Genomic DNA, 25,468 nt, shown 5'->3' with positions numbered 1-25,468 from the left:
TGGGAACCGAGGATTTGAACCGGGGACCTTTAGATTGCGAGTCATGTGTCTAACCACGGAGCGGATCCATGACTCGCAATCTGAAGGTCCTCGGTTCAAATCCCTGGTTCCCAAAAATTTTTTTTTGTTTTTTTATGATAATTTTTATGTAACAATTATTCAAAAAGGGACAAATTATCATTAAAAAATAAAAAAAATGTTGGGAACCAAGGATTTGAACCGTGGATCTCTAGATTGCGAGTTGTATGTGTGAGTTTGTCATACTTCAGAATGTAAAGAGTAACTAACTGTAATTGTTAATATCTTTTAAACAATTAGCCGTCTACCCCCAAAAGGGGGTATAGGCGTGTTCAGCTCGACGAGCTCTACAAGCTGGCAAAGTTTCATTAATAAGTGAGTGTAACACTTAGGTAGTTTTCCGTATCAGTTGTTCCAGCACCACACAGTAGATATGTCCCAAAAACTCTGCTGAATCCAACGAGCCTGAACTTCATATCGTTCTATTAACTTAATTTGCTAACCTGATCCGATATCCTCCACTTCGAGAAAGAATATACGGATCACGTGATAAGAATATAAGTATTTACTGTATGCTTGCATTAGATATTATGTAGATTATGTTTAATTGGTTCGAAGCGTTTGTTCGAGCCACGACCTATTGTAACCTTTTTTGTAACGTGTTGACCACCGTGCTCTGCTATTTTATTAAAAGATGAAAACTTGATTGAAATTAAGAAAACTATATTTTATGACACAAAGCATATCGCATGATGTGATTAGATTCCTTATTACTGTGTTTTTTGAGGTTATACTCGTGATAATTGTACAGTAATGGCTGCTTAAGTATTACAAAATGGAGTTACAAAGTAACAACTCTCAAAATGGTTCCTTCTGAATTAATGGCGTTGAAATTTGAAATTTGAGAATTAACAATATTTCTCTACAAATATACCTTATAACAAATGTCCATTCTCACTGTGACAACATATTAATATTAATTATTATTATACAATGTTTTAAGCAGACATTACTGTAGACATTACTGTAACCAAGTGATCGTTTCGATGGAAACAAATTTACATTTCACAGCCTTCTATGTGTTCATATCGTGTTCTGCGTTTCTCAATATATAAATCTCATTACGAGTTGCAACAAGTATTAATTAAAAAGGAAAGTACATGTTATATGACATGCTTGGCTGAATTTGTTGAAAAATCAATGATAAGGCATCCCTTGTAAAATTATTGGTTTATGGAGATTTTAAGTGATATAATGATGTATACAAGATATTCTGATGAAAGTACACTCGTAATATTAATGATGATTGATTATATACGATGTTTCCTCGATTGAGAAACAATGCGACGTCGTTTTCATACGCTTTATATTTTCTTTTTCATTGAATTTTTATTGTAATAAAAATATCGTTTACAAATTTCTTTCCTCTGTTGTTTGTTTTATTTCTGACAAAATTAATGATTCTTCTTTTTCACTTAATTTTATGTGGATGATTAAGTATCTAAATTAATTTTTCGTTTCCTTTTTAAGTTTTTGGTCAAGTAAAATTCTACAATTTTATTTTTATAAACTGTGGCAGATACTAGGGAAAGAAAGAAAAAAGAAATTGTCAAAATCTTGTAAATATTGTACAGTCGATTTTAAAAAAGGTGCAAAGGAAACAGTTTAATTAACAGCTTGACCAATATAAATAAAATGGAGAAAGAAATGATGGTATCGAATTGTCGATTACATTTATAGCATAATTTTGAAGAATTGTGTAATTGTACGTGTAGTAGAATCAACATTTATTATAGCTAATAAATTGTCGTGCCAAACGATTATTTAAAGTTATTTTAATAATGTGTAATTTATACACATTAAATAATGTGTAGCCAGTTTTTACAAGAAACGATGTAATGAAATATTTCTGAATGGCACATAAATTATTTTTAAATAAAGTATGCATTATAATACACAAAGATTTTCGAAACAATTTTGTATTTATTTGAACAAATGATATCATAATACATAAATTTGTGAACAATTTCTTTCAATCAATAGAGTGTACAATAAATTTGTATAAAGTCTTCAATAGCACTAATTACTGTCGACGCTTTTCATGTATGAATTCTCGATGGGCATAGCATACTGTTAATAATGTAGATTAGTTTAACAACGTATCAGTGTAAATGTGAAAACTGAAAAAAAATTGATTTGTTGAAAACGTACATGAACCTTTCATCAAGCTCTTGACTGTAGTAATGTAACAGCTTTCTTACATCAAAATTAATTCATTAATTGATCAAGTAGTAGTTAATACAATTAAAACTAGCAATTGATAATTAATATCAATTGTTAGTTTCATTTTAATTAAAAAAGAGTGATAATTTATGAACAAGAAATAAAAAGTTCCATTCCAATGTAAGCAAATGGAACAGTATTATCTTGTTCAGAATTTTGAATGTAAAATTATTGTATTATTATTAATACAAACGGAAACAAACAAATAATTTAAAAAGTCTTACAGATATTATTATAATATTTTGCATGATATTTGGGTCTGAAATCTTATTTTTCTAATAAGAAATTACTCAAACTTTTTCTAACACTGCCATTACTGTGTTCCTTGTAATTTTATTTCGCGACTGACACCTCTATTAGCCCACTGTCCAATTATACATATGTAATATAAGTACATAACACATCTTTCTAAGTATAATAATTATAATTAATGGTGTAAATATAACTGTGTACTTTTCTCGTAATAATTAAGAAGTTACTGTAATGTTTTTATGGACAAATTAATTAATATTTATACCCATTGAACACGTAAACAAATAAAAAATTGCAATAATTCAAACGAATTTAATTATATTTAATAAATAAACCTCCATAATACTTTTTAAAATATATTTTCATTTACATATTGTCTTCTATTTTTACACGCCATTCCCTTAACACGATATATGACGGTTTCACCACCAAAATAGGTGGGGCCGTCAGGGCTGTTGGCATCCGGAGTGGGGGCTCCGGGTGCCTTTGTAAGTACGCAGCTCGAGGAGAAGCCGGTACCGGGTGCGACCCCCGGTGTCGGTCACAGGTAGGCAACAGGGGGAGATCTCAATTTGGATCTCCCCCGATATGGGCACATGTGTGCCAGGCGTGGGGGGCTCCAGGGTAACATATATAAAATCCCAGAGCCCTCCTTTAGCGCCAGTGTCGGTCGCCGTGGGGTTTTAGTCAGTAGGAATCTGACACTCCCCCGCCGCCCTCCCCCAGGGGACGGTGGGGGGTCTTATGCAAGATTTCCCCACGTTAAACAAAAAAAAAAAAAAAACAATCTGCAAACACTGATTTCCTTACATCCTTGCATCTTTTACATCTTTGCATCCTTTACATCCTTGCATCCTTTACATCCTTGCATCCTTTACATCCTTGCATCCTTTACATCCTTGTACCCTTTACATCCTTGCATCCTTTACATCCTTGCATCCTTTACATCCTTGTATCTTTTACATCCTTGTATCCTTTACATCCTTGCATCCTTTACATCCTTGCATCCTTTACATCCTTGCATCCTTTACATCCTTGCTTCCTTTATATCCTTGCATCCTTTACATCTTTGTATCCTTTACATCCGAACTAATTTTGCAAAAATTTAAGCCCTCTATCGGCAAAAATGTGAACTAAATTTTCGATGTTGAATCAGCGCCATCTGGTTTCGGAAAAAGGAACTAAACCTTGCATCAATTTTGGCCCTCTAGCGGCAAAAATGTGAACTAAATTTTCGATGTCGAATCAGCGCCATCTGGTTTCGGAAAAAGGAACTAAACCTTGCACTAATTTTGGCCCTCTAGCGGCAAAAATGTGAACTAAATTTTCGATGTCGAATCAGCGCCATCTGGTTTCGGAAAAAGGAACTAAACCTTGCACCAATTTTGGCCCTCTAGCGGCAAAAATGTGAACTAAATTTTCGATGTCGAATCAGCGCCATCTGGTTTTGGAAAAAGGAACTAAACCTTGCACCAATTTTGGCCCTCTAGCGGCAAAAATGTGAACTAAATTTTCGACGTCGAGTCAGCGCCCTCTGGTGTAGAAAAAAGGAACTAAATTCATCACAATTTTCGATCCCCGGTGAAGTACATAAGAGATGCAGGAATATAAGGGTTGCAGGGATGTAAGGGATGCAGGGATGTAAGGGATGCAGAGATGTAAGGGGTGCAGGGATGTAAGGGATGCAAGGGTTGCAGGGATGCAGAGATGTAAGCGATGCAGGGATGTAAGGGTTGTAAGGGATGCAGGGATGTAAGGGATGCAGGGATATAAGGCTTGTAAATAAATAAATAACTCGGAAATAAAATTGGATAAGTTAAATAATAACTCTGTTGCTTTTTCTAAATTAATGTATTTATTGATGTGCATAAAGAATACAAGCTTGTTAAACAATTATAATAATAAATTTAATTTATTAATTAAATTAATTTAATTTATAATCTATATTTATATTATCTATATCTATATAAAATCTATATCTATAAATATAAATATAAAATATAATTTAATTTATATTTTAGAAGAATAAATATATTTATAATCTAATAAATATTAATTAAAAAATACAAAAATAAATCAGTCTTGTGTTTCTTTTGACTGATTTCTAAAAGAAAAGTAAAAAAATAACATCACAGGGTGTGAAAATTGGGTCTTTGTCTTTTCAGATGTTGGTTAGAGATGCGATAAAAGAGAGACTGGTTAAACGTGCTTTCTGCATGCTGACCTAATCTCATATGGGGTGCCTAGGACCCCAAAGGCATGTCCAGTCTTTTGTATCTACAGTCACTGATGATACTATACATATGTGTATGTCTAAGAATATATAATACCTACGCAATGACAAAAATTTAAGTACAACAATACAGCACTTATATATTTACTGAATAATTGTAATATTAATTGCAAAATTAAATAACCCCTAACTGTCGGTAAGTCGATAACAAAATTCGACTCCTGCGCCACCTATACAAGAACGGCTGAAACTACTCCACAATTTACCGACCGCAGGGTGGTCGATTGATAAGCCGGCAGCTTACCGGCTACCGGAGTAGGTTGTCGAATAGTTTGAGCCGTCCTTGTATAGATGGCGCTGGAGACCAATTTTCAGAAATACGTAAGGTCTTTTTAAAATACAAGCTTGTCAAACAATTATTTCGTATTTCATATTATGCTCTTATTATATAGAAACATAGTATTTCATTCAATATTGAAAAGGAATTATTAGAATGTTTCTACAGTATCTTTAAATCATATTTAGGAATAAATATCACATACTTTATCATACATGGTACAATGTTACATTTTATTCTTCCACCCTCATCATCCTATATGGTACACTCATTCAAGGTTTCATAATTACAATACAAATTTTAAAATAACAACTATAGTGCACATATACAGCATATTAACAGTTGTCACAACATTTTGCAAACACCATTGGATATTTTTTTTCACATTTAATTAAGAAAATAATTATTATTTATCTACTTAAAATTTGTTCATATAAAAATTTATTATCAAACTTGATCACTCGTTTTGTTAATTTATTACCCGTCTCATTTCATTTTTCATTTCACTCACTTCTTTTTTATTCACGATTAAACAACAGTTGCATTTTGTTTGTGGCTTCTTCTGTAACTTGATCGCGTTCTAAAATTTTGTGTTTGAGTATCAGTCATCTCGTGCTTCCAGCGGGATGATGATGACTTGAAACGACCTAAAAATGAAATTCTAGTCAATAAAATCAATTGACAAAGGTATAACTTATTAATTGTATGGAATGAAATAAATAAAAAATGAAGAATAATTGAATATTTGATTACTTGAATTATAGGGAATAATATCTGATCGTTGAAGATTCACAAACTCCTGCATTGGACGATTCCCACTGTTTTTTGTTTCCCATTTACAAATTACCAATTGAAAATATACACGAAATCTGTAATAGAAAAATTTATACAATTTTTATTTCTGGAAAAGAAATACTATTACCCACTTATAATTATTTATTAAATAACAAGTTTGAAATTTCGGGTACCTACACACCTCTAGTAATAAATTATTAAGAAAAGGACTTACCTATTGTTCATCCAATAATATATGATGGGGTTTACCATAGCATTTGACATAGCGAGCCAGTAAAAGCTTAAATAAACGTGTTGGATATAACTGCTCTCTGTAAAATGTCTATGATGATAAACGAAAATGAAAAAGGCTTGATACGGCAACCAGCAGATTGCAAATATTGTAACAACTATAATAAACATCTTCACAACCTACAGAAAAATGAATAGAAAATTATATAAACACTAATAAATAAATAACTTTTCAATAAATATCTATATATTTTATATTTTGTACTGTTCTGTAACAAATTTTATAAATCGATATTCATGTCAATTAAACTCTGTGGTAAAATTTCCAATATTGAAAATTGTTTCTCGTTATTCTTTCAATATCGCAGAAAGTGCTAAAATTTTTACAAGCTGGAAATTTCCAACAATAGTATTAATGTTTTAACGCTTTTAACTTTTCCAGCGCTGAAAATTGAACTTTCATTTATTTTTACTTTAATATTAATATTTTTTGTACCTTGCGTTTGGATTTCATAGATTTCTTCTGATAATAAGTCAGCTCTCCTATGGATTTTGAACCCCAAAGCTTACAACCCATGAAGGTGTAACATATTGCCATGATAGTCATAGGAATTAAATATGTTACACTCAAGAATACCAAATTGTAACTGCAACAATAGAATACTATAAGTTTGCAATTCAGAAGAAGAAATTTTACGAACTTTTGTAATAATGTAACAATAAAAATATTCCATAAGATACTTCGAATTTTTTCTTGAATAAATTCTTTAAGACGTCCAAAGGTATATCACAAAGTTTTTAAAGTATTAAAAGATAAAATGCTCGAAGGATCAGTGGTTCACAATACATTTCGAGTGTTTCCTTTAACAAATCCTTCAAGACGTCTAAGGATCGTCTTAAGTGCATACAACAATAGAGCTTCCTATATCATTCAACCCTTTCCTTCACCATTTATTTCTTCTTTTAATCAAAGAAACCTGTTCCATCTAACATTTTCCTTTGCCATTTATTCCTACCTTATTCTGATCTATTTTTAATCAATATCTATTTTCGAATTACTATTTTCGGTTTCTATAATAATAATAATAAAATAGGATTGTTAAAAAATTACAAATTATTAAATTTAACATTCTGTTTTTCTATATCTTTTACCAATTTGGAGCTATAGCTTTGCCCATTTACGTGGAACACCCTGTATAATATCTTTGAAATAATGCTGCCTTAATGAAATAATTATTATTACTTACAAGTACTCGATTTTACTATGCAAATAGGGTCCATCTGGCCACAACAGGTAACAAGAAATTCTGGTCCTTCCATTTGAATACCTGTCGGAATCAGTAATTATACTGTGATCCCTGTCATTAAACACTTTACTAAAGTTATAATTATAAGCTTAATAGTGTGACAAACATCAAATAACGCTTTATTAATCATAAGCTTTAATAAACCTACCATCCTTGTAATTTTCTCTATAATACCTTATTATAATTAATAATAAATTAAAGTTAAATATTAACTCTCAGATGGCGGACCATGGAGAGAGTTCTAATTTTAATTGAATATTGTATTTCATATTATTTTACACTGTTTTCTTTTTATTATTATTTATCCAATATATGAAATTTTTTCGTTTAAAAATAATATATTTAACTTTAAATTAATATACCTTCTCGAGTCTGTTGTTGAATATAACAAACAGGGCACTGCTAATATTGATGAGATCGTCCATATTAAGAACACGACAATCACCGTTCTTTTGCGAGACATGTGATGCTTAAGAGGTCTCATGATGGCCATATACCTGCAACAATCGATATTAATTTCGTTAGAATATAATTGATTTATTTTTTAATTTTAATTGTCAGAATGGAGGCTGTTCAATTTTTAATAAATTAATATATCTGATCTGAATAAACTAAAAATATTAAGTTAATTTATTTATCAAAATGTTGTGATTTCTAAATAACAAACAACAAAAGAAATAATTCAAGGAACAGAAGATGATCAATTATTAAAAATGTATGCTTCCTTAAAATAAATTATAAAAGTAATTGACGTCAACCACAGAACAGCAGAATTCTGATATCTTGTCATTTCCAAACTGCAGTCTAATTCTAACTATAATTATTTTCATGCTGTTAAGCACCCCCGAGTTTTGTGGACGTTTCAATGAAATGTAATCAGGAACACCTTGTGGAACCAAGTAGGCCAGAATTTTAATAATATCATACTAAACAAAAATATTACATAAACAATTAAAATAGTTGTCTGTGGGAACATTTTCAATTAATGAATTTCTACCGAAGTAAATGGCAATGAAAATATTAATCCTAACAATTTTATTGCCAAAATAAAACGTGGTATCGTATGTTCTAAAATTTTCCTAATTACACTAATAGAAATAATTTATGTACTTACTATAAATTTTGTTAACACCAATAAAAACTTACCTGTCGAAAGAAATAACAACCAGAGTGAGGACACTGGAGGCAACCGTCACATGTGCCACAAAGTTGTTAATGGTGCAATATACCACTCCGAATGGCCAATCAGAGTTTAGAAGGAAAATGAAATTAAAAGCGCAGTTGAGCAACGACATCATTAAATCCGCCATGGAGAGGTTGACTAGGAAGTAATTGGTCACGGTACGCATCCGACTGTGTGCTGGAACATTAAATTTATGATGTTGTAATTAAAACTATTATTTTTCGATCTTCCTCCTTTCTCTCCAATCGTAAAACAAATTAGAGATTAAACATTTTCAAAGGAATTTATTTTATGAATATGAAGAAGATGAATGGGCAAAGTAATAAAGAATTTTTCTATTTTTTATTATATAACTATTTTGCATTTGTGTCACTCTGTATAATAAAGGAGTGTCTTCTTTGCAAGCAGGTGGTACTTTTCTGAAACATTCTCTTCCATTTACACAATAGTACAAATTTTCTGGGAAACTCTGACCTGTGGTAATGGAAAAATATGAGCAGTATCCATTTTTAGCTCGTCCCATTCTACCCTATGTTCTTTATTCGCGTTTCTTGTCCATTTATAATTTACTTTCTACTGTCTACAAATAGTGTGACACTCTTTTTAATTTAATTAAAATTAAGAAATGCAATGGGCTGAAGTTTAATAAACCATAAAATTAATTACAATATAGTTAAAACAATATGAAATCGAATTTTTTCAAAAATAGTCTTGCTGAACAATAAAAAAATTTCATTCAATATTTTTTGAAATCGATAAACTGGGGCGAGGAGCTGCAGCCCCCCTCAGACCTCCCCTTAAACCAGGGGTGAAGATATAAAAATAATTAAAAAAGGATTTAGTAGGATCATGTCAATTATTGCTTACATTTTATCATCTTACTGACAGCTGATACAAATTACAAGAACAAAAGTATTTTCCTTCCCATTGGTGTAACAAAAAATCATATTTTTAATCAATAAAATCGCTTTTCATTTGTCAAAATGATCTGTAAATAATGAATTGAAAGCACATAATTGAAACCATTAACTTTAGACGGAACCTAATGAATCTACTGTTCAAGACGTCTGAAGGAAATAAATGAAGATCGTCGAAGTAAAAGGTGTCAGCATTTCTTACACTGGTGACATTTCATTCACTATAATGAGTTCAATTATTAATTGTATCATCTTCACGTTATTGAACATTATAATTAGAAACTTATTATTTTATTCATTCATAAATGAATAATAACAGCAAAAATAAATAATCAAAATTGAGATTATTTTCAGCAAATAAAGAATATTATAAAAAATTTTATTTTATTACCTATAATAAATATAAATTATAAGGAGCAATAAAAATTTCCTCCTTCGGAATCCCAGGATATTTGTAACTCCCAATTGCATTAAAACTTGAACAGATATTTTACATCACTCATTAAACTGAAATTGAATGCCAGATTCCTGAAAACTTTTATATTACTTTGGTAGACGAAGTTATTCTCACCTCTTTGAAACTTTACCCTTCCCCGCGGATAGGATGATGGATACACAAACGTAAGTCTGATAATAAAGTCCTAAAAGTATACTGCATCCCTATACATTGAATTTTCAAAACCTGGATATTAATTTTCATCTTTCATTGCTGACAGGAAATTAATATCCTTTCATAATATCTCAAAAAACCATGATGAACAACATTTCTACCATGGTCCCGCATTCTTAAAGGGTTTTTTCTGGCGAATCGAAACAGAGGATAAAAAATTGACCTATCCACATCGACAACAAAACACGACGTCCACAAACTTAAGTTATTCTTCTGTGTTTGCTCGGATTAAAAAATGGTACTTTGTTACTCGCTCCTCCGTCAGATCAAACAGTCACAGTAGAATGTTACAAGCAGCAATTGAATTATCTGAACAAGACACTTCGAAAGAAATCTTTAGCTTGTACAAAAAAGACCATATAAAAACCTCTGTATGTTGCCTCTCCAGTCAAGCAAATACTTCTTGATCTTAAATGGGAGGTCTTGGTCCTACCCAGCGTACCTTTCTCACATCATGCCGTTTAATTACGCCTGGAAATGTGCTATTGTATTGATTATTTGCAATTAGTATCAACAAACATCGATGGTGTATCAGGTTCGTTCAGAGGCGAGATATTAAAGTAGACGATCTATTCTGAACTGCAATTTTGATTCACAAATTGCTGGGCTCATTAACGCGTAGAAATATTGACCTAACAGGTTTGACCCTGAAGTGAGAGGTACAGCTTGGTCCTGATAAGGAGAGGTCGTAAATTAAGTCATTAAGATACAGTGGTTTCTTGATGCCAGTGCTTAGGATAGCAAGCTGTAGTCCATTTTGGTACACCGTGTTAAGGATACTTGAATGATTTAATAACCTGTGAATGTTGCCATAGCTTTAGTATGGGTTAATCCACCCAAGTAGGTCCGAACGTGACAACGCTCGACACAACTTTTTAGACAGAGGAATCAGTTTTCTTTTATTCATTTTCTTACTTCACTTTTTGTCGCGCTAAGGCTTTTCAGATTTTATGACCGAGCATATTTTATTGAACTTTTTAGCCCTTGAACAGCGACGTCTGAGTGAATCGTGAAATTAAAATTGGGTCCCTCTCCATGGTCCGCCATCGGAGAGTTAGAATATGAATTCAGAGTTAACAGGTAAGACTGATTTATTTGAATTAATATAAGGTTTAAATTTGTTAATGTTAATAATGTTGAGGGTCAGAGAAAAATGTGTGAGAAATTAGGTTTCTAATTAGAAACATCATTAAGAAGAATAAGAGCTGCGTTTTCAAGTTTCCTACCACGTGTTTGCAATCTTCTGAAGTATGGAAGGGATTGTCTAGGGCGATAAAATAGATTCCCTAGGGCGAGGATGGGCCACCTTGTCACCAATCGGTACAAGTAGCGAATTGGCCAGGTAAACCTGACGAAATTGAGCATTTCGAAATTTCCTGGGATAAGATTCGTTAAGTTAAAATACAGATCTGGAATTGACGTCAATTTGGAGGTGGAACTTACAAGAAAAGTTTAGTAATTCTATAATTCAAAAAAATGAAACGCTCTTAGGGGTGAAAACAACCCCTTAAAAAACCCGTGGTTATTTATCTTACACTTTACGGTGTGAAGAAAAAAATTTAATCCTAAGTTATATCACTTTTCACGTGTTACATTGTGGAGATACAAAAGTTTAAAGAATTTTATCTTTTTCTATTTTAAAGGAAGACAGTCTATAAATGATCAATAGTACAATTTAAATGGCAATTGGTTGAATCTGAACTAACCCAACTCTGTAAAGCAATTAATCATGGATGTATCCTGGATAAATCTGAGGATATATTGAGAATTCAGTGGTGTAGGTCAACGATTGATGAAACGTATGCCTTATTCATCATTCAATACCACCGACTGCGAAATGCAATAACAGCTTTAACAGGAGTAAAATTGAAGACTTTTATTTATTCATATTTCTAAACAATATTGATAATTTATATACCCAAAAAATGGTAAAAAATGTATTACTTTTCAATTAATTTTTTTAGAAAACATATTGTAAAATAAAACTAAATTCAATATTAAAATATAAACAAATCACATATTTAACATTTTTCTACAGGACCATTTAAATGACTTTTAATTAAATTCCAGAGCTGCTTTCGTCCCTTCAATATGAACAACTGCCGACAGAAAAACACATATGTCGGACAATTTCCGCGCTAAAATTGTTCAAAACTCAATGTCAACTGTGTCGTTTGACGTCCCGTGTGGCTACAAAACAAGGGTAGCGGAGATTGTAAAAAGATTGACGTCAAGATTAATGCTCAAGAGAACGATATAAAGGTAAGTTGATCTCTGGTGGCGCGAAGCTTACGAGGTAAAAAAAAAAAGTTCAAATTTGTCTCCCGTTGGCAACAGCTTGACGCACGAGGTAATGCAACGGAGGGTGGTTTGGGATTAGATGACTAGGAGAGGGTCACTTACGTAGCCACCACCCTATCCTTTGACTCGGTAATCGATATTGTTTTCTAGAGATTGTCGAAGGCTTGAAAACCATCATTCACGTTCGATATACTTCCAGATTCGAAAATATAGATTGCAGTTTCTTGTACAGAGTCACGAACATACTTTATGGAGTGCAAGATTATTGCTCATTTATCATAAGCGAAGACAAGGTTCTGATAAGGTTTTTGCGAGAAGAGAAGAGAGTAGATGTAGCAGGTTGTGGTTTTCATTAAAGTATAGATACTTGTCTGGGATAACGAGAGAAAAGTAACTTAATAGAATCGTTGTTTTCAAAATTATCATTATGGTTTCAAAAGTAGCTGGAAATCCACGTGAAGATTTGCATAACTTCCCGTGAAACGTAAGAAGATCTCGTAGAGAGAACAATCACTTCTACAAATTTGCTTAGTACCATTTCCTTACCAAGTTAAAGTTTCGTTTTATCTCCCCCTGCAGCTTTACCAAGTAACCACGGCTATGAACTTAACTATTGGAGTAACATTTTACCGCCAATTACACAGTCGAGCATGTTTCCAACGTGAAATGAAATAATCCTTTCAAACTATGTTACAATTACGGTGGAAACTTTTAACAAAATTGTTCTGGGAAGCAAAGAACATTTTGAAAGTATTAGTGAGAAATTACATTGTTCAATTTGAAATTATGGTACTTATATAAATTTTTGTATAACCCTTTTTCCCACAGGATTAGTAATTCGGTATTTATAGTAATACTTTTATTACTTTGGAATAAATGGTAACTCGAAGACGTTCGTTATTTCCTGTGACAACATTCTTATTGTTAAGAAAGAATTCTGTTGCAATTTAATGAAAAGAATCAGGAATAAACTTGAACAAGGGAACATTTGTTGCTTTGTATCGTTAAGGGAAGAAACTATTATCCTATTCATACGACGATTCTTTGAAATCAGAATCTTTTCGTTAATATTTCATTCTCCTTGTCTCTCAAGCATTTCACTTCGCCCTTCAATACCGACTCATTATTCTTACTTTGTACAGTTTAATAAAAAGCAGATTTCCATTTTGTTTTCAATTATTATTTCGTTCAAAGTGAAAGAGAGTTCCATTCGTCTGCCTTTGTTTTTCCCTTCTCATTTATTTCAATCCTTTTCATAATGCATTATTCTTACGGATAAGACCAAACAATCGTGTCGAATTTACAACAAATATATCACTTCTAAATTTACTTTCATCCTTCGGAACAAAGGTGACTTGTCGGTGATATTGAATTTCTGCAACCTCTCAAGGGATTAATTTTTATTAAAGTTGTGTAAGGGAATTAAAAATTGATTCTGGAAACATCGCAGCGGTGACAATTGTTAATTATTGAGTAAGAACTTTATCAGGAGGTGAATCACGTTGAACTACACCATGGGGAAGAGATAACAATTATACAATAAGAGCTGATAAAATTCTAGGATCTTGGGATGGGCATTTCTAAGAAACGAGGAATTATCGTGTGTCAATGGCGTGCGTGCCTTTTCCTCAGTGGGTGTGTTTGAATAATGCATATGACCACGAGGCATTCCCAACAGGGAATTAACGAGTGTCTACTGCACTGTGATTTGGGACACCTTGTTATATGAAAAGTTGATATTGCAATTTTTTTATTTTTCAGGAGGAATCAACCCCCTCTAGAATACAACATATTTAATGGAACATCCTGTAGGAATATTTGTAGGAAGTTAATTATGAAGATATATTCTTGTGGCTTATGAATATTTTCCTTGCGTCCAGCATTATAATTTCATTTGAAGAAGGAACAGAATTTATTGTACAGAAGGTTAATACATAATATTGATCGAACGTAGTATGATTTCAATCACGTATCACCAGAAAGTTTCACCATAAATACACACTTTCAGTGAAATATAAACCTGTCGTAATGATTCCAGATTTTTAATTCCTAATTATAACAATTATCAAAACAGCTGATTATTTTCTGGAACATTTATATTATATTCTTCGTTAATGTAAAATTAAGATAGAACGCTTCTAATGAATTAATATCACTAACGAACCTTCTTCAAGATTTTGTAAAAGCAAAAAGGAATTGACCGTGGTAAAGAAACAGAAAGTTAAAAAATCCGATAGAACGTGGTATCTAGAGCTATACAAGAAACACCGTTATCTTTCAACGCAATAACGCTCGATTACCCCTTTCAAGGCAGAGAAAATTACATCGATTCAGCCAGAATAGTTTCCTAATGATGCCACCTTTTTTCTCGATTTGTATTTCCCAGAAAGCAAAGGGCCATATACGAAATCTTGCAATTTTTCTCACTTTGGCCCCATTAATTTTTAATATTTAACACTATAAAACAAAAGTGTTCTTACCAAGTACGATCCAGATGACGATAATATTCCCTCCAGTGGCTACTAACAGCATGGCAGCGAATACGAGGGACCATGAAAGCTTCTGCCACCATGGGAGATCGAACGGTCGTTCTTGATAATTAAAAATGCAATCGAAAAACGCATCACGTAGCGCGTCGCGTTCGCTCGAGCTGTCTAAAGCATCCCCCAACACGCTGAGTAGCTCGCTGCGATTCAACATCAGCAAGAACGTGACATTGCGATCAAGAACCGCGGCGCTGCAATTGTACAAACCGTGCAGGATCAGGCTATTCATATTCGAGGAGCCAGTTTATATCATCCCTGGCTCAAAGTCTAATCCTCTTGGTCTTCTTAAGGATCATCAACTTCCCTCGATGATTCCCATCGTTCGTTTCAAGGAAACGAAATAGAGAACGAAGAAAGAGTATTTCTTTTTTTCAATTTTTTCAAAGTTCGTGAATTCATCTTTGTTCGTGGGATTTTCTTGCGTCAAAACTTGTAAGCTGTTTGTTCAAGACAGCGGAAGAGAAGCATTACTTACGTTTCGCGTTTTCATGCCGCTCACAAGTGTCTTTGTTAACAGATTATTCTGAAGTTTGCTTTGTTGTTTACCTGGATGCTAGTCGATTTCAAACGAAACCAATCTACCAGCTTCGCTGTAACAACAAGCTAGTTTCAATCAACGGGATTGCAGCTTCTGATAATAATTATCAAACTCTCATTCCACGTGTACAATGGACACACGGTGTTTCATTTCAAAGTAATCAGAAATGTTAGGTTTTGTATGAGTGCTTATGTGCTGCGAATAGTAATCATGTAACTGCTATGAAGAAAATTTAAAATAACTTTTAATCATTGAATATTATTACCGTGAAAATAATTGAATATTGAATAAAAATTATAAATCTTAACAATCTGAAGATAATTTAAGAATTTAATTTGTTAATTAATAGACATTTATTGATCTAAAATTATAAAATAAATCTTCTTAATTAAATTCAGATTTATTTTTATTGTTTATGAAATAATTTTTATGAAGGAAATTAAATAAAATGTAAGGATAAAAGAGAGATTAACCCTTTACGGTCATATATTTGCTCTCAACCGCCACATCACGATTTCGCTACACGTTTATTATCCTGTGTCAACACTTTACGAGAGCAGAAGAAGCTCCAAGCTTTGTTTTGAACGTGGAATAGATAATTCATTTTTTTATCACGAATTTATATAATGTAAAATTATTCAGACCAGCAGGGGATTTTATTAATGTATTGAATTACGAAAGGTATCAAATTATCAAGATACAAAATTACAAAAGCTACCAAGTATTAGAGTACTCAGGTACTAAGATACTAATGTATTAAAATACTAAAATATTAATCAAGCAAAATACTAAATTTGATATGCATTAGACATATGTCCTGAAGCAGTGAATAACAAGTTTTTACACAACTATTCAACAACTCCTAAAATCATGAAGCAAAAAATGAAGGCAATTCTTTTTATTCTTTTGACAGAAGACCAGTAGACATTTTCACATACAAATGTCACCGAAATTGCTACTACAGAAGATTACGTTTAAAAATATGATATCTCATTTGAACAATGCTCCTGTTACTTGGAATTACTTTTTCACTCTAAAATCCATTTCATAAAACTAAAATTATATTCTTCTTCCAAACTGTAAATCTGCGAGATACATTCCAGTTTAGCATGACGTATGAGGTTTCTTCGCAAAGTACACGTTATTTACAATGGTAGATAAAAGAGGAAAAATTCTACTGCAATTCTAACAAAAATGGTAATTATTAAAAATAGAAAATCAAATATTTATTTTAATGAAGGATTGAAACTAATAAAAAAGAATAATTTTCTGCAATTTGTAAAAGTAATTAAAAATCATTTTAAAGTCGATAAAATAATCCCTTTGAACAGTATTAAATTATGTGTAAAAAGTTGTTTATTCAATTGCTAAATTAAAAATGACTTCGATTAAAAACTAATAATAATTAAAAGTAATTGCCTGTAAAATAATAATTAAAAATAATTATCTTAAAAACTTCAATACCTCTTGCAACCAACATCCATTTTCACTGGAGCAATTAAATACTTTTCACAAATTACTTTCAAGAGTCCGATCATCTAGTTCACCAGCAAAATTCCGGAAACGCGTCACGGCGCCAAAGAGCGTTGAAATTGTATCTTATAAAATCACCGCGCATTACTCTCCATTCATTCGTTACCATTTATTCATAGGAGGACAATACGAATTGGTCTTTGTATACAGAAACCGATTTCCCGTTTATGGACGCTTCCGTTTCGCGAACAACCCGCGAGATCGTTCAATTTTATTGCACAAAAGAACCGCGCTCAATTGCAGGGGATTGCGATCGCAACTGTACCAATCCCAAGAACTGCGAGCGAGCTACTGAAGCTACTTCAAAATCGCATTCATTCAAAGATGCGTGCGCAACGACTTTGCGCCCTCGTGTTCCCTCGCGACACCTTCCTCCCACCCCTTTCGTTGAATGTTTCGTTCAGACACAGGTGTCAGCTGATAAGGTAAATAGAGAGACATTGGCGAAGACCGGCACATTCATTAATTTATGAGAGTCAGACGTGAGTAATAGTAGTTATTCCGAACATTGGTACAACATTATTACATGGTGGAAGAAAAATAAATTTGGCACTGTTGGATGCAGTTAACGAGATTTGTTTGCTGTATAGATATAGAGAAATTGCAGGTGATTTGATAGAATGGTAACAGATGAAGTACGAAGGGACTAAGGTACCAAGGTACCCAAGTACTAAAATACAGAGTACCGAGTACCAAGACGCCCAAGTACTAAAATACAGAGTACCAAGTACTGAGACGCCTGAGTACTAAATTACAGAGTACCTTGAATTCTATTTCTCAATACTTATTGCTTATTTCTCATTATTTATTACTCACTAATGCCGGGTCAATACTTATTGCTTCCTACTGTTTATTCACCACTTCAAGCTGTGTCCTGGGAAACATAGTTCTGGGAAGGAAGATAGGAGGATAGGGCGTCTACCCTTAAACACAGGGTAGTTAAAATTGGGTCAAGTACATTCATATCCCTATATTAAAATGGATAGGAAAACAGGAACGTGGGAGACATTAAGTACTGGTATTACGGATAATGTCTCTAGTGACTGCCGGAAGTATCGCCGGAATTAACAAATACCGCAGGAACTCGACGGATCGTACATATATTGCCATCTACTGGCAGTCCAATTATACTACATACATAACTCTTCCAAACTAACCTTTCATATTTATCATGTGTTTTTGAATGGTGTAATAAATTTGTTCAAAATGAAGATTAAAAAACGATCCAATGCAATTAGAATTCCACCAATTAAAAAAGCTATAAAAGTTATACGTAAATCATCAGATGGAGAAGAGGAATCAACAGTATCTAAAGCGATACAGAATGTTAAAAAAGTTTTTGAGGTTCGTCGATAAACCTAACCTAACTCGTACACTACTATATTTTGATATACAATCTTAAATGAAATTTATATTTTTGATTATAGAAGAGGAATGCGGAAAAACCGAAGCTGCTCTCAAGTCGAAAAATAATCAAAAAACGTAAGGTATTTGTACCTGTAAAGGAGAAAAAAGTTCGTGAAAGGAAAAGTACAAGAGGAATCGTATACCTGGGTCATATACCGCATGGTTTCTACGAAGAACAAATGACAGAGTATTTCAAACAGTTTGGACAAGTAACCAGAGTACGAGTTACTCGGTCGAGAAATGTAAGTGTATTTTTTAAATATCATGTACCTGTATAATAATTAATGTGTGTTTTTCAGACTGGTAGAAGCCGTGGTTATGGGTATGTGGAATTCATGCATCCAGATGTTGCAAAGATAGCTGCTGAAACAATGAATAATTACCTTATGTGTGGCAGATTATTAAAAGGTATTATATAAAATAATGTTGCTTCAAACAAGTCTCTTAATTGTTTTAATACTTTTCAGCTACATACATACCACCTGAGAAACAGCACATTCGCTATTTTGCTGGTAAACCATGGACAGAGGAGACTTATCCTAAACTAAGAAATAGATCTAGTGTAACTGAAATAAGGAACAAAGATATTGACCACACAAAACATTCAAGTTTTGTACAAAGCACAAAGGATAAATTATCTAACTTAGAAAGAAAATTGAAAGGGAAAGGTTTTGATCTAAAATTTACACCAGTGGATGATACAAAGTCGTAATTAATGCATAAATTTTAGTATTACGTTTTTTATTAAGCAAGAACTGAAGAAGTGAATGTATTTAATTACTACTAGCTATATGGTTTTATGTAATACCCTATTTACAGTTACATTTTTATAAAATAATAAAAATTGAAGAAAGCTATGTATCAAGAAACATTGAGCTTTTCTGATCCATTTCCTAATCCAGCTTTGGTCCTCTTCCACTTCATTCGCCTATTTTGAAACCACACCTTTACCTATCAAAATATAAAATATTCTGTAATTAACATGAATTATAGTTGCAATGTCATTATTTGCCATGATGTATCCTGTTGTAAGAATATTAAGAAAAATAAAATATTGTTACAAATACATATACGTGTCAATTTCAATTCACAAAAAACATAGTAATTTTTCGTACCTGCCGTTCTGTTAAATCCAATGCAACTGCAATTTCATAACGACGTAAACGCGTAAGATAATTGCTGTGTGCGAATTCACATTCAAGGTGTCGAACTTGTTGCTTTGTAAACGCTGTTCTTTCTTTACGAGGCTTATCACCGACCAATCTTTTACTCGTCTCTGAAACATAAAATTTTCAAGACATTAGTAAGTGTTCTATGTGTATTCGAATATAGTTTAGACTTTTCTTGATTAAGAAGAAGGGTAGTGGGACGATCCCCCGCCATCATAGGAAGAACCTAATATGAAATCTCCTGTATTCACAAATTTTATTGAAAATGAATACTTCTTTTATGCCAATCGAAGCATCCTTTTATTCTTTACAAAAAACTATTAAGACACTTGGGCTGAAAATTGACTAGTTCAAAAGATATTTTAGGGAGAGACAGGGAGAGAGCCCAGTGGTCTCTCCCCAAGATATCTTTTAAACTAATCAATTTTTAACCCAGGTGCATTAATACTTTTTTATAGAGAATTAAAAAACGCTTCCATTGATATATAACAAGGTACATAATTCCATAAAAAAAAATTAGATTTGAAGATATTAACTGAAGATATTAATAAAATTAAATTACCATAATTTAAATTCTAAAGAAATTAAATTTTCTTGACTGAGGATGCTACTAACTGGGCTGCATTACAAATTAGGCACATACCATAAAATTAATATTTTTTTTATATATTCTCAAATTTTCTGAAACTGAAATACCTAAGCAACAATTAAAATATTTCTGCTGTTTGATTTATAATATATTTTCAAATGTTTAGTTGGTCGCTTTAGACATCTGTCCACCCTACTTATTATGTATACCGACTTCTTGCACTCTAGCACTTTAAGGAACAACGCGGTGAGATTTTAAACCGGTGTCAGCTTTTTATTCGCAGACCGGCGGTCAGATGAAAATGGTCGAGCATTCGATGCGTCATTGCCAAGCAGTATCCGCGTCGGTTAATAAACGTGCCGCTCGCATAATGTAGGTTGCTCGAGTCACAGGATCATCTGCGATGATGTATAAAACGTGGTTGGATCGGTAGTGGAGCCCTTAGCCTTGCTTCCGTGCCGCTATCTCATCTCCGCTTGCAGACTGACGTCAATTAAGTCAGCTGCTTTTTCACACAATTTTAATGTCCACTTCATTTTTTTTTTTAATTGAAATTTTGAAAAACAAAGTAATTCTCATTTGGGTTATATAACTCATATGTAGCAAAGTCATCATCTATTTTGTACTAGAGAATACGAAATGGGAATAATGCAGTTATGCACTTGATAAACATTTAGACTACACTGACTCTGTTATAGCCACATTGGCGACGGTGAAGACATAAACGTACCCATTACAATTACCGACGTAACAGCATACAAAATTGCAAGGTGTTCGAAAAGATGATCTATTTGAAATTATATAAAAATTCATCAATTTTAAAGAAATGATCAGATCTCATCAAGGACTTTCATCTGCTTAAAATTCTGTTAATGGGGTGTTTTCACCCTTAGGATTATTCTATTATCGAAACAAAAAATTATTTTGTTATTAAAATCATTTGAACTAATTTTTGCAAAATTTCGAATATTTCTTGTTAGCCATATTATTTAGATGGGTTAAAAAAGATTGACATACCATGTTCTCTTTCCATGGAACACGCTTCTTTTTCGAAGGAATCGTTTATTGGATCCTGCCAAGAACAACACTTAATTTCGTTTTCAGTTTTTCCTTCAGCATCTTGGAAAGATGGAATTTCCCAAGCACGAAACACTGTGGTGGTAGTCGTCGTGGTAATTTGACGATCTTGAGTCTTTTCGCAAATGAAATTCAGAGACTGCTCGGACGAATCAAAGTCCATTTTATCCGTTGATCGTTCGATTATATTACATTCGCCATTTTGGTGCGAACACTGCTCCAATCTAGTTATTAAAAGAAGAGATATAAGTTAAACGAAAGAGTATCACGGTTCATAGAACAGTGTAAAATTTAGAAAATGAAATTAGAATTGGGACTCTCTCCATGGTCCGCCGCGCCGTCCGGGGGTTAAATAATTATTGCACAGTAAATAAAAATATAGTTTCTGTTGTTATGTAAAAATAGTAATCACAATATAAAGTGTTTTTTCCTTTAAATTTTATTATTATACCTGTATATTTTATAGTTTCGATTACTGTCGCCATACTGAAAGTTTCCCGTGCAAGATGGTGTCAAATTAGGTTCATTCAAAGGGTTGATCAGAGGTGTAGAATTGCAAGAATTTGAAAAATTATTCCAAGGACATTTAAGATTCCACGAGGAGTCCCAATTTCCAGCAAAATAAGAATTTTGATGAGAAGGTAATATCGAGGAGGTTGGCGAAGTTCCCAAAATATTTTCAGATGATCGTTGATTCGATGATTCTGTGTCTTCGAACCAAGACATCCTGTCTCGAATAAGAAAAATTTATTAGTATCATCAAGTGTCAAAATGTTGCAAGATACTTTGATAAAAAATGTAAGAAGTTAATCAAAGAATAGGAAGAGAAGGTTCTTTCATAATTCATAATATTCATAGACACAGATTTAATAACTTTAATCTGAATATTAATATCGAGAACCTATTAAAATTTGAATTTAAATAACCAGGAATTTAATTACATTCAACTCCCTCCTTACCTGATTATTCATAAATTTGATACTGAACACTGTTACTAAAAATGTCCAAAAATATTATTATACAAATACTCAGACTTCGTTGTTGAAAGGTTAACAACTAATATTTTTAATTAACGATTAATATTCGGAATTAAAGTTTGCAGGTGTAAAAACTGTTTTGCACCTACACCTCTATTACCAATAATTACATTACATCACTAATAATACACTATCACGCACTTCTTGTGAATAGCCTTAGCGGCAACTTAGAAATGTCAAACAGGCACATATGATCGTACCGCGATGAACTGGAGGAAGCGTTGGATAGATGCGGTTGGAGAACACAAGATCTTGGAGTTGGAGTAGGGCTGGAAGGACTGACAAATGTTCTCATAAATTCTCCTAGGTTTAACCAATCCGAGCTGATCTGGATCTACATGAAAGAAATGAGTGGTCAGTGTTTGCGAAGCATGGTTTACATTGGGCGGGAGCCATTTTTTTATATTGCTCATGTCTCCTAAACTTTACATTTTTTTTTTAAATGGTACTCCTACAATACGCAAATGATGGCAACTCTAAAAATAAATAAAAATTATAGAATAATTCTATTTTGAAAAAAGAAAAGAAGAACATAATTCTTTGGAATCTTCTGTATAAATGAAAATACAAAAATTATTAATATTTTTTTTGTACCCTAAGTATTTTATAAAAATGTTCATATTTATCATAAGACGATGGCTTATATTCCACCCCCTCTATTGATTCATTCCTGGTCATTAGAATTTCATAACACCTCAGCCATTACCTTGTCAATACTTATGTATATAAATCAATCCAAGTGCCAGCTAAGAAAACACTGAGGAAAAAATGGCGACTGTGAAAATGAACGTTGTTGCTCCTGTTTCTCAAGTCGAGGATCCTCTTCCCGGGGGTCGTTCATTAATCATCAACATTGTTTAGTTTCTTCTTTCGCGTCATTTGTATCGGGTCAGGGGAGGAGCTGGTCGGTTTGTGCACCTCGAACCTCCACTTGACAGGAAACGGAGTTCCGTGAAACATGAGAGAGTGCTGAACGCTGGTGCCAAGCTGTCTACGAGGACGGGACCGACGTTAAAATAATCCCTCTTTCCCTATGGTGGTCTGAAAACTCCCTCCATTCCTTGTTTTCGTTACTTGACACCCTTGCAAGTGCAGCTTAATCATTTGCAAGTGATCAGTCACGGTACGTGTCATCCTACGTAGAAGATGCTACTTTTAGATATTAAGAAAAGCATTTTGAATTAACAATTTAAAAAAAAGTATACAGCAACAAATGAATTTTAATTACGTTCTTTCCCATGTTCATCATCACCTTGCAATACTCACGACTTTATATTCCATGATAAAGTTCCCATAAGAAGGTTCGGTTATCACAGAGTGAACTTCTGTTCGATATAAATCCGTAGTTATCGCCTGGATTTCTCATTAACCACGAAGAATTCTCATGCGATGTTACTGGGTCGAAACTGAGACATCGACACCCACATCAAGTATACACAGTGTCCCTTAATTACAATTATTGATAATAATTGTGAAATTTAAAAAGCAGATGGCATTAAATAATTTGTATTCATTGCAAATGTAAGAATTATTAATATAAAAGATAAAATAAATTTGCAAAAATCTTCTTTAGAAATTCAATGTTTTATTGCATAAGAAAAACCAAAGCTATCCTTTATTATTTTCTATCGCAAAAATCTGTTATACCTCTTAAGCTACACAAAAATATTTTTGAATTTTCTTTTCTGAACAAAATGGCAGAGCTGGAGCTGCCTGAAAATGGCTCTCCCTGAGAGGGCACCCTAATCGTGAGACAGGTGCAGTTACGCCATTTCATTAATTAAAAAATACCTTCGTATACCTTAAAATACGTACAACAAAAGACCTGCAACAGATTTTCCATAATTTCCTATAAAAACTGTCTTCAATTTTTCAGAATTAAAATTTAATAAAAGCAGCACAACTTTGCATAATAGCTGATAATAATTTTCCTTATATTGAACAAACATGCTATAAAAATATTACGTTATAAAATGTAGGCATAAAATAACGAATGAAAAGAAGAAACCTAAAATGAGAGGTTGCGCAACGAAGATTGCACGTATCTCTATCCAGAATCTAATAGGAAGCATTTATCTTAGTCTCTTTTGTTTGCTTACATATTTAATAATATAACATAAACTATGTCGTAATTATTTTCATCGTTAATTTATTCCAGAATCCAGAGTCCTGGCGTGGTACGTCGAAAGCCGTTTACCACGTTATCGTACGTTATGTCGTTATTATGTGTAGTTAAAGCTTATATACAATATCATCAGGTGTATGATTATCCCGTAGACAGAAGTACAAGCGATTATCGTACGTTGTCTGTCATTACGTTTCGACGTTCAATTAAGTCCCGACAGTCAATCGTTATTTAGTCCGAAATACAAGCCTGGGAACAGTTAATTAACGTCTTTATCGTGTAACAGCTTTCTTTTCGCGGAAAGTGTTATTAAAGTAATTGGTTGAATGGTCAGTTTGCAGTGTTCCATCGCATAAACATACGATACCTTAAAATAAAAAAAAAAAAAAATAAAAAAAAAACAAACAAAGAGCATTATACCTCCTTTGTTTCATGTCAGAATTATCAGGTTGTTGCATATCAAATGACAGATTTCGAAAGGTAGAAAGTCTAACCCGATTTGATGAGACACAAAAACATATAAAAATGATTATATTTAAAATTCGTTATACGATATGGGGTAACCTAATATTTTAATTGTGAACCTGTTTCGTCTTGTTCGAATACTTTTTCGTTATCTGTGTATATATTGTTCGTAGAACGGTCGAGTCATCGCGAGGAAGGAGTAAAGTTCCTCGATAGAAACAAGGACCCGGCATAATGAACCATACCGAGTTTCGTGTGGTCCGCGAATGTTGCTAAGTAAGGGATTGATTCACGGGCAGTTATAATACCGCCAAACCAAAGCCCTAATAGATTCAGGTCAATGCCACTACCGTTCTTCGAAGTCGTTCATTATGTGAGAAGAGAAGGCCCCGTTCTCATGCCACACAGGTTGCAATACCTGCGTGGCAGGCCTCCTCGAAGGATTCGCAACGAAC

General features: G+C 33.0%; 3 protein-coding genes across 4 annotated transcripts; 1 reads left to right on the top strand and 2 right to left on the bottom strand.

The window, feature by feature from the left end:
• Positions 1 to 5,373: 5,373 nt before the first annotated feature.
• LOC117606572 (Tachykinin-like receptor at 86C) lies at positions 5,374 to 15,302 on the bottom strand. The gene is made up of 8 exons (XM_034329158.2): positions 15,008 to 15,302; positions 8,603 to 8,816; positions 7,819 to 7,953; positions 7,397 to 7,477; positions 6,646 to 6,796; positions 6,133 to 6,329; positions 5,877 to 5,992; positions 5,374 to 5,770 (listed from the first exon to the last, which is right to left on the bottom strand). Exons 1-8 carry the CDS (start codon positions 15,300 to 15,302, stop codon positions 5,652 to 5,654), a joined length of 1,308 nt encoding a protein of 435 aa, XP_034185049.1. The 3' UTR covers positions 5,374 to 5,651.
• A 2,974-nt stretch (positions 15,303 to 18,276) lies between these two features.
• LOC117606567 (MKI67 FHA domain-interacting nucleolar phosphoprotein-like) lies at positions 18,277 to 19,492 on the top strand. Its single transcript, XM_034329138.2, has 4 exons — positions 18,277 to 18,488; positions 18,572 to 18,793; positions 18,851 to 18,959; positions 19,019 to 19,492. The coding sequence occupies exons 1-4, from the start codon at positions 18,351 to 18,353 to the stop codon at positions 19,261 to 19,263; spliced, it is 714 nt and encodes a 237-aa protein (XP_034185029.1). The 5' UTR covers positions 18,277 to 18,350; the 3' UTR covers positions 19,264 to 19,492.
• btn (buttonless) lies at positions 19,383 to 24,275 on the bottom strand. Of its 2 annotated transcripts, XM_034329136.2 has the most exons (5): positions 22,346 to 24,275; positions 21,838 to 22,113; positions 21,327 to 21,610; positions 19,667 to 19,827; positions 19,383 to 19,502 (listed from the first exon to the last, which is right to left on the bottom strand). In XM_034329136.2, the coding sequence occupies exons 2-5, from the start codon at positions 22,110 to 22,112 to the stop codon at positions 19,413 to 19,415; spliced, it is 810 nt and encodes a 269-aa protein (XP_034185027.1). In that variant the 5' UTR covers position 22,113; positions 22,346 to 24,275; the 3' UTR covers positions 19,383 to 19,412. The 2 variants fall into 2 exon arrangements, with proteins under 2 accessions (XP_034185027.1, XP_034185028.1); XM_034329137.2 differs by lacking the exon at positions 22,346 to 24,275 and having other exon boundaries at positions 21,838 to 22,168.
• Between the last annotated feature and the right edge of the window lie 1,193 nt (positions 24,276 to 25,468).

The sequence above is a fragment of the Osmia lignaria genome, chromosome 8, assembly GCF_051020975.1.
Source record: "Osmia lignaria lignaria isolate PbOS001 chromosome 8, iyOsmLign1, whole genome shotgun sequence".
Classification (NCBI taxonomy): Eukaryota; Metazoa; Arthropoda; class Insecta; order Hymenoptera; family Megachilidae; genus Osmia; species Osmia lignaria.
The sequence above is the reverse complement of the archived record's forward strand: the minus strand, read 5'-3'. Positions and strand labels throughout refer to the sequence as shown.

Coding starts and splice junctions, on each gene's coding strand:
- LOC117606572 (XM_034329158.2), bottom strand. CDS start 15,302: ATGAATAGCCTGATCCTGCACGGTTTGTACAATTGCAGCGCCGCGGTT. Junction 7,478..7,818: donor TCAACAACAGACTCGAGAAG/GTATATTAATTT, acceptor TGATTCCGACAG/GTATTCAAATGGAAGGACCA. Junction 5,993..6,132: donor TATTATTGGATGAACAATAG/GTAAGTCCTTTT, acceptor TTTCTATTACAG/ATTTCGTGTATATTTTCAAT.
- LOC117606567 (XM_034329138.2), top strand. CDS start 18,351: ATGAAGATTAAAAAACGATCCAATGCAATTAGAATTCCACCAATTAAA. Junction 18,489..18,571: donor ATGTTAAAAAAGTTTTTGAG/GTTCGTCGATAA, acceptor TTTTGATTATAG/AAGAGGAATGCGGAAAAACC. Junction 18,960..19,018: donor GTGTGGCAGATTATTAAAAG/GTATTATATAAA, acceptor AATACTTTTCAG/CTACATACATACCACCTGAG.
- btn (XM_034329136.2), bottom strand. CDS start 22,112: ATGTCTTGGTTCGAAGACACAGAATCATCGAATCAACGATCATCTGAA. Junction 19,828..21,326: donor TTCCATGGAAAGAGAACATG/GTATGTCAATCT, acceptor TTTATGTTTCAG/AGACGAGTAAAAGATTGGTC. Junction 19,503..19,666: donor TGGATTTAACAGAACGGCAG/GTACGAAAAATT, acceptor ATATTTTGATAG/GTAAAGGTGTGGTTTCAAAA.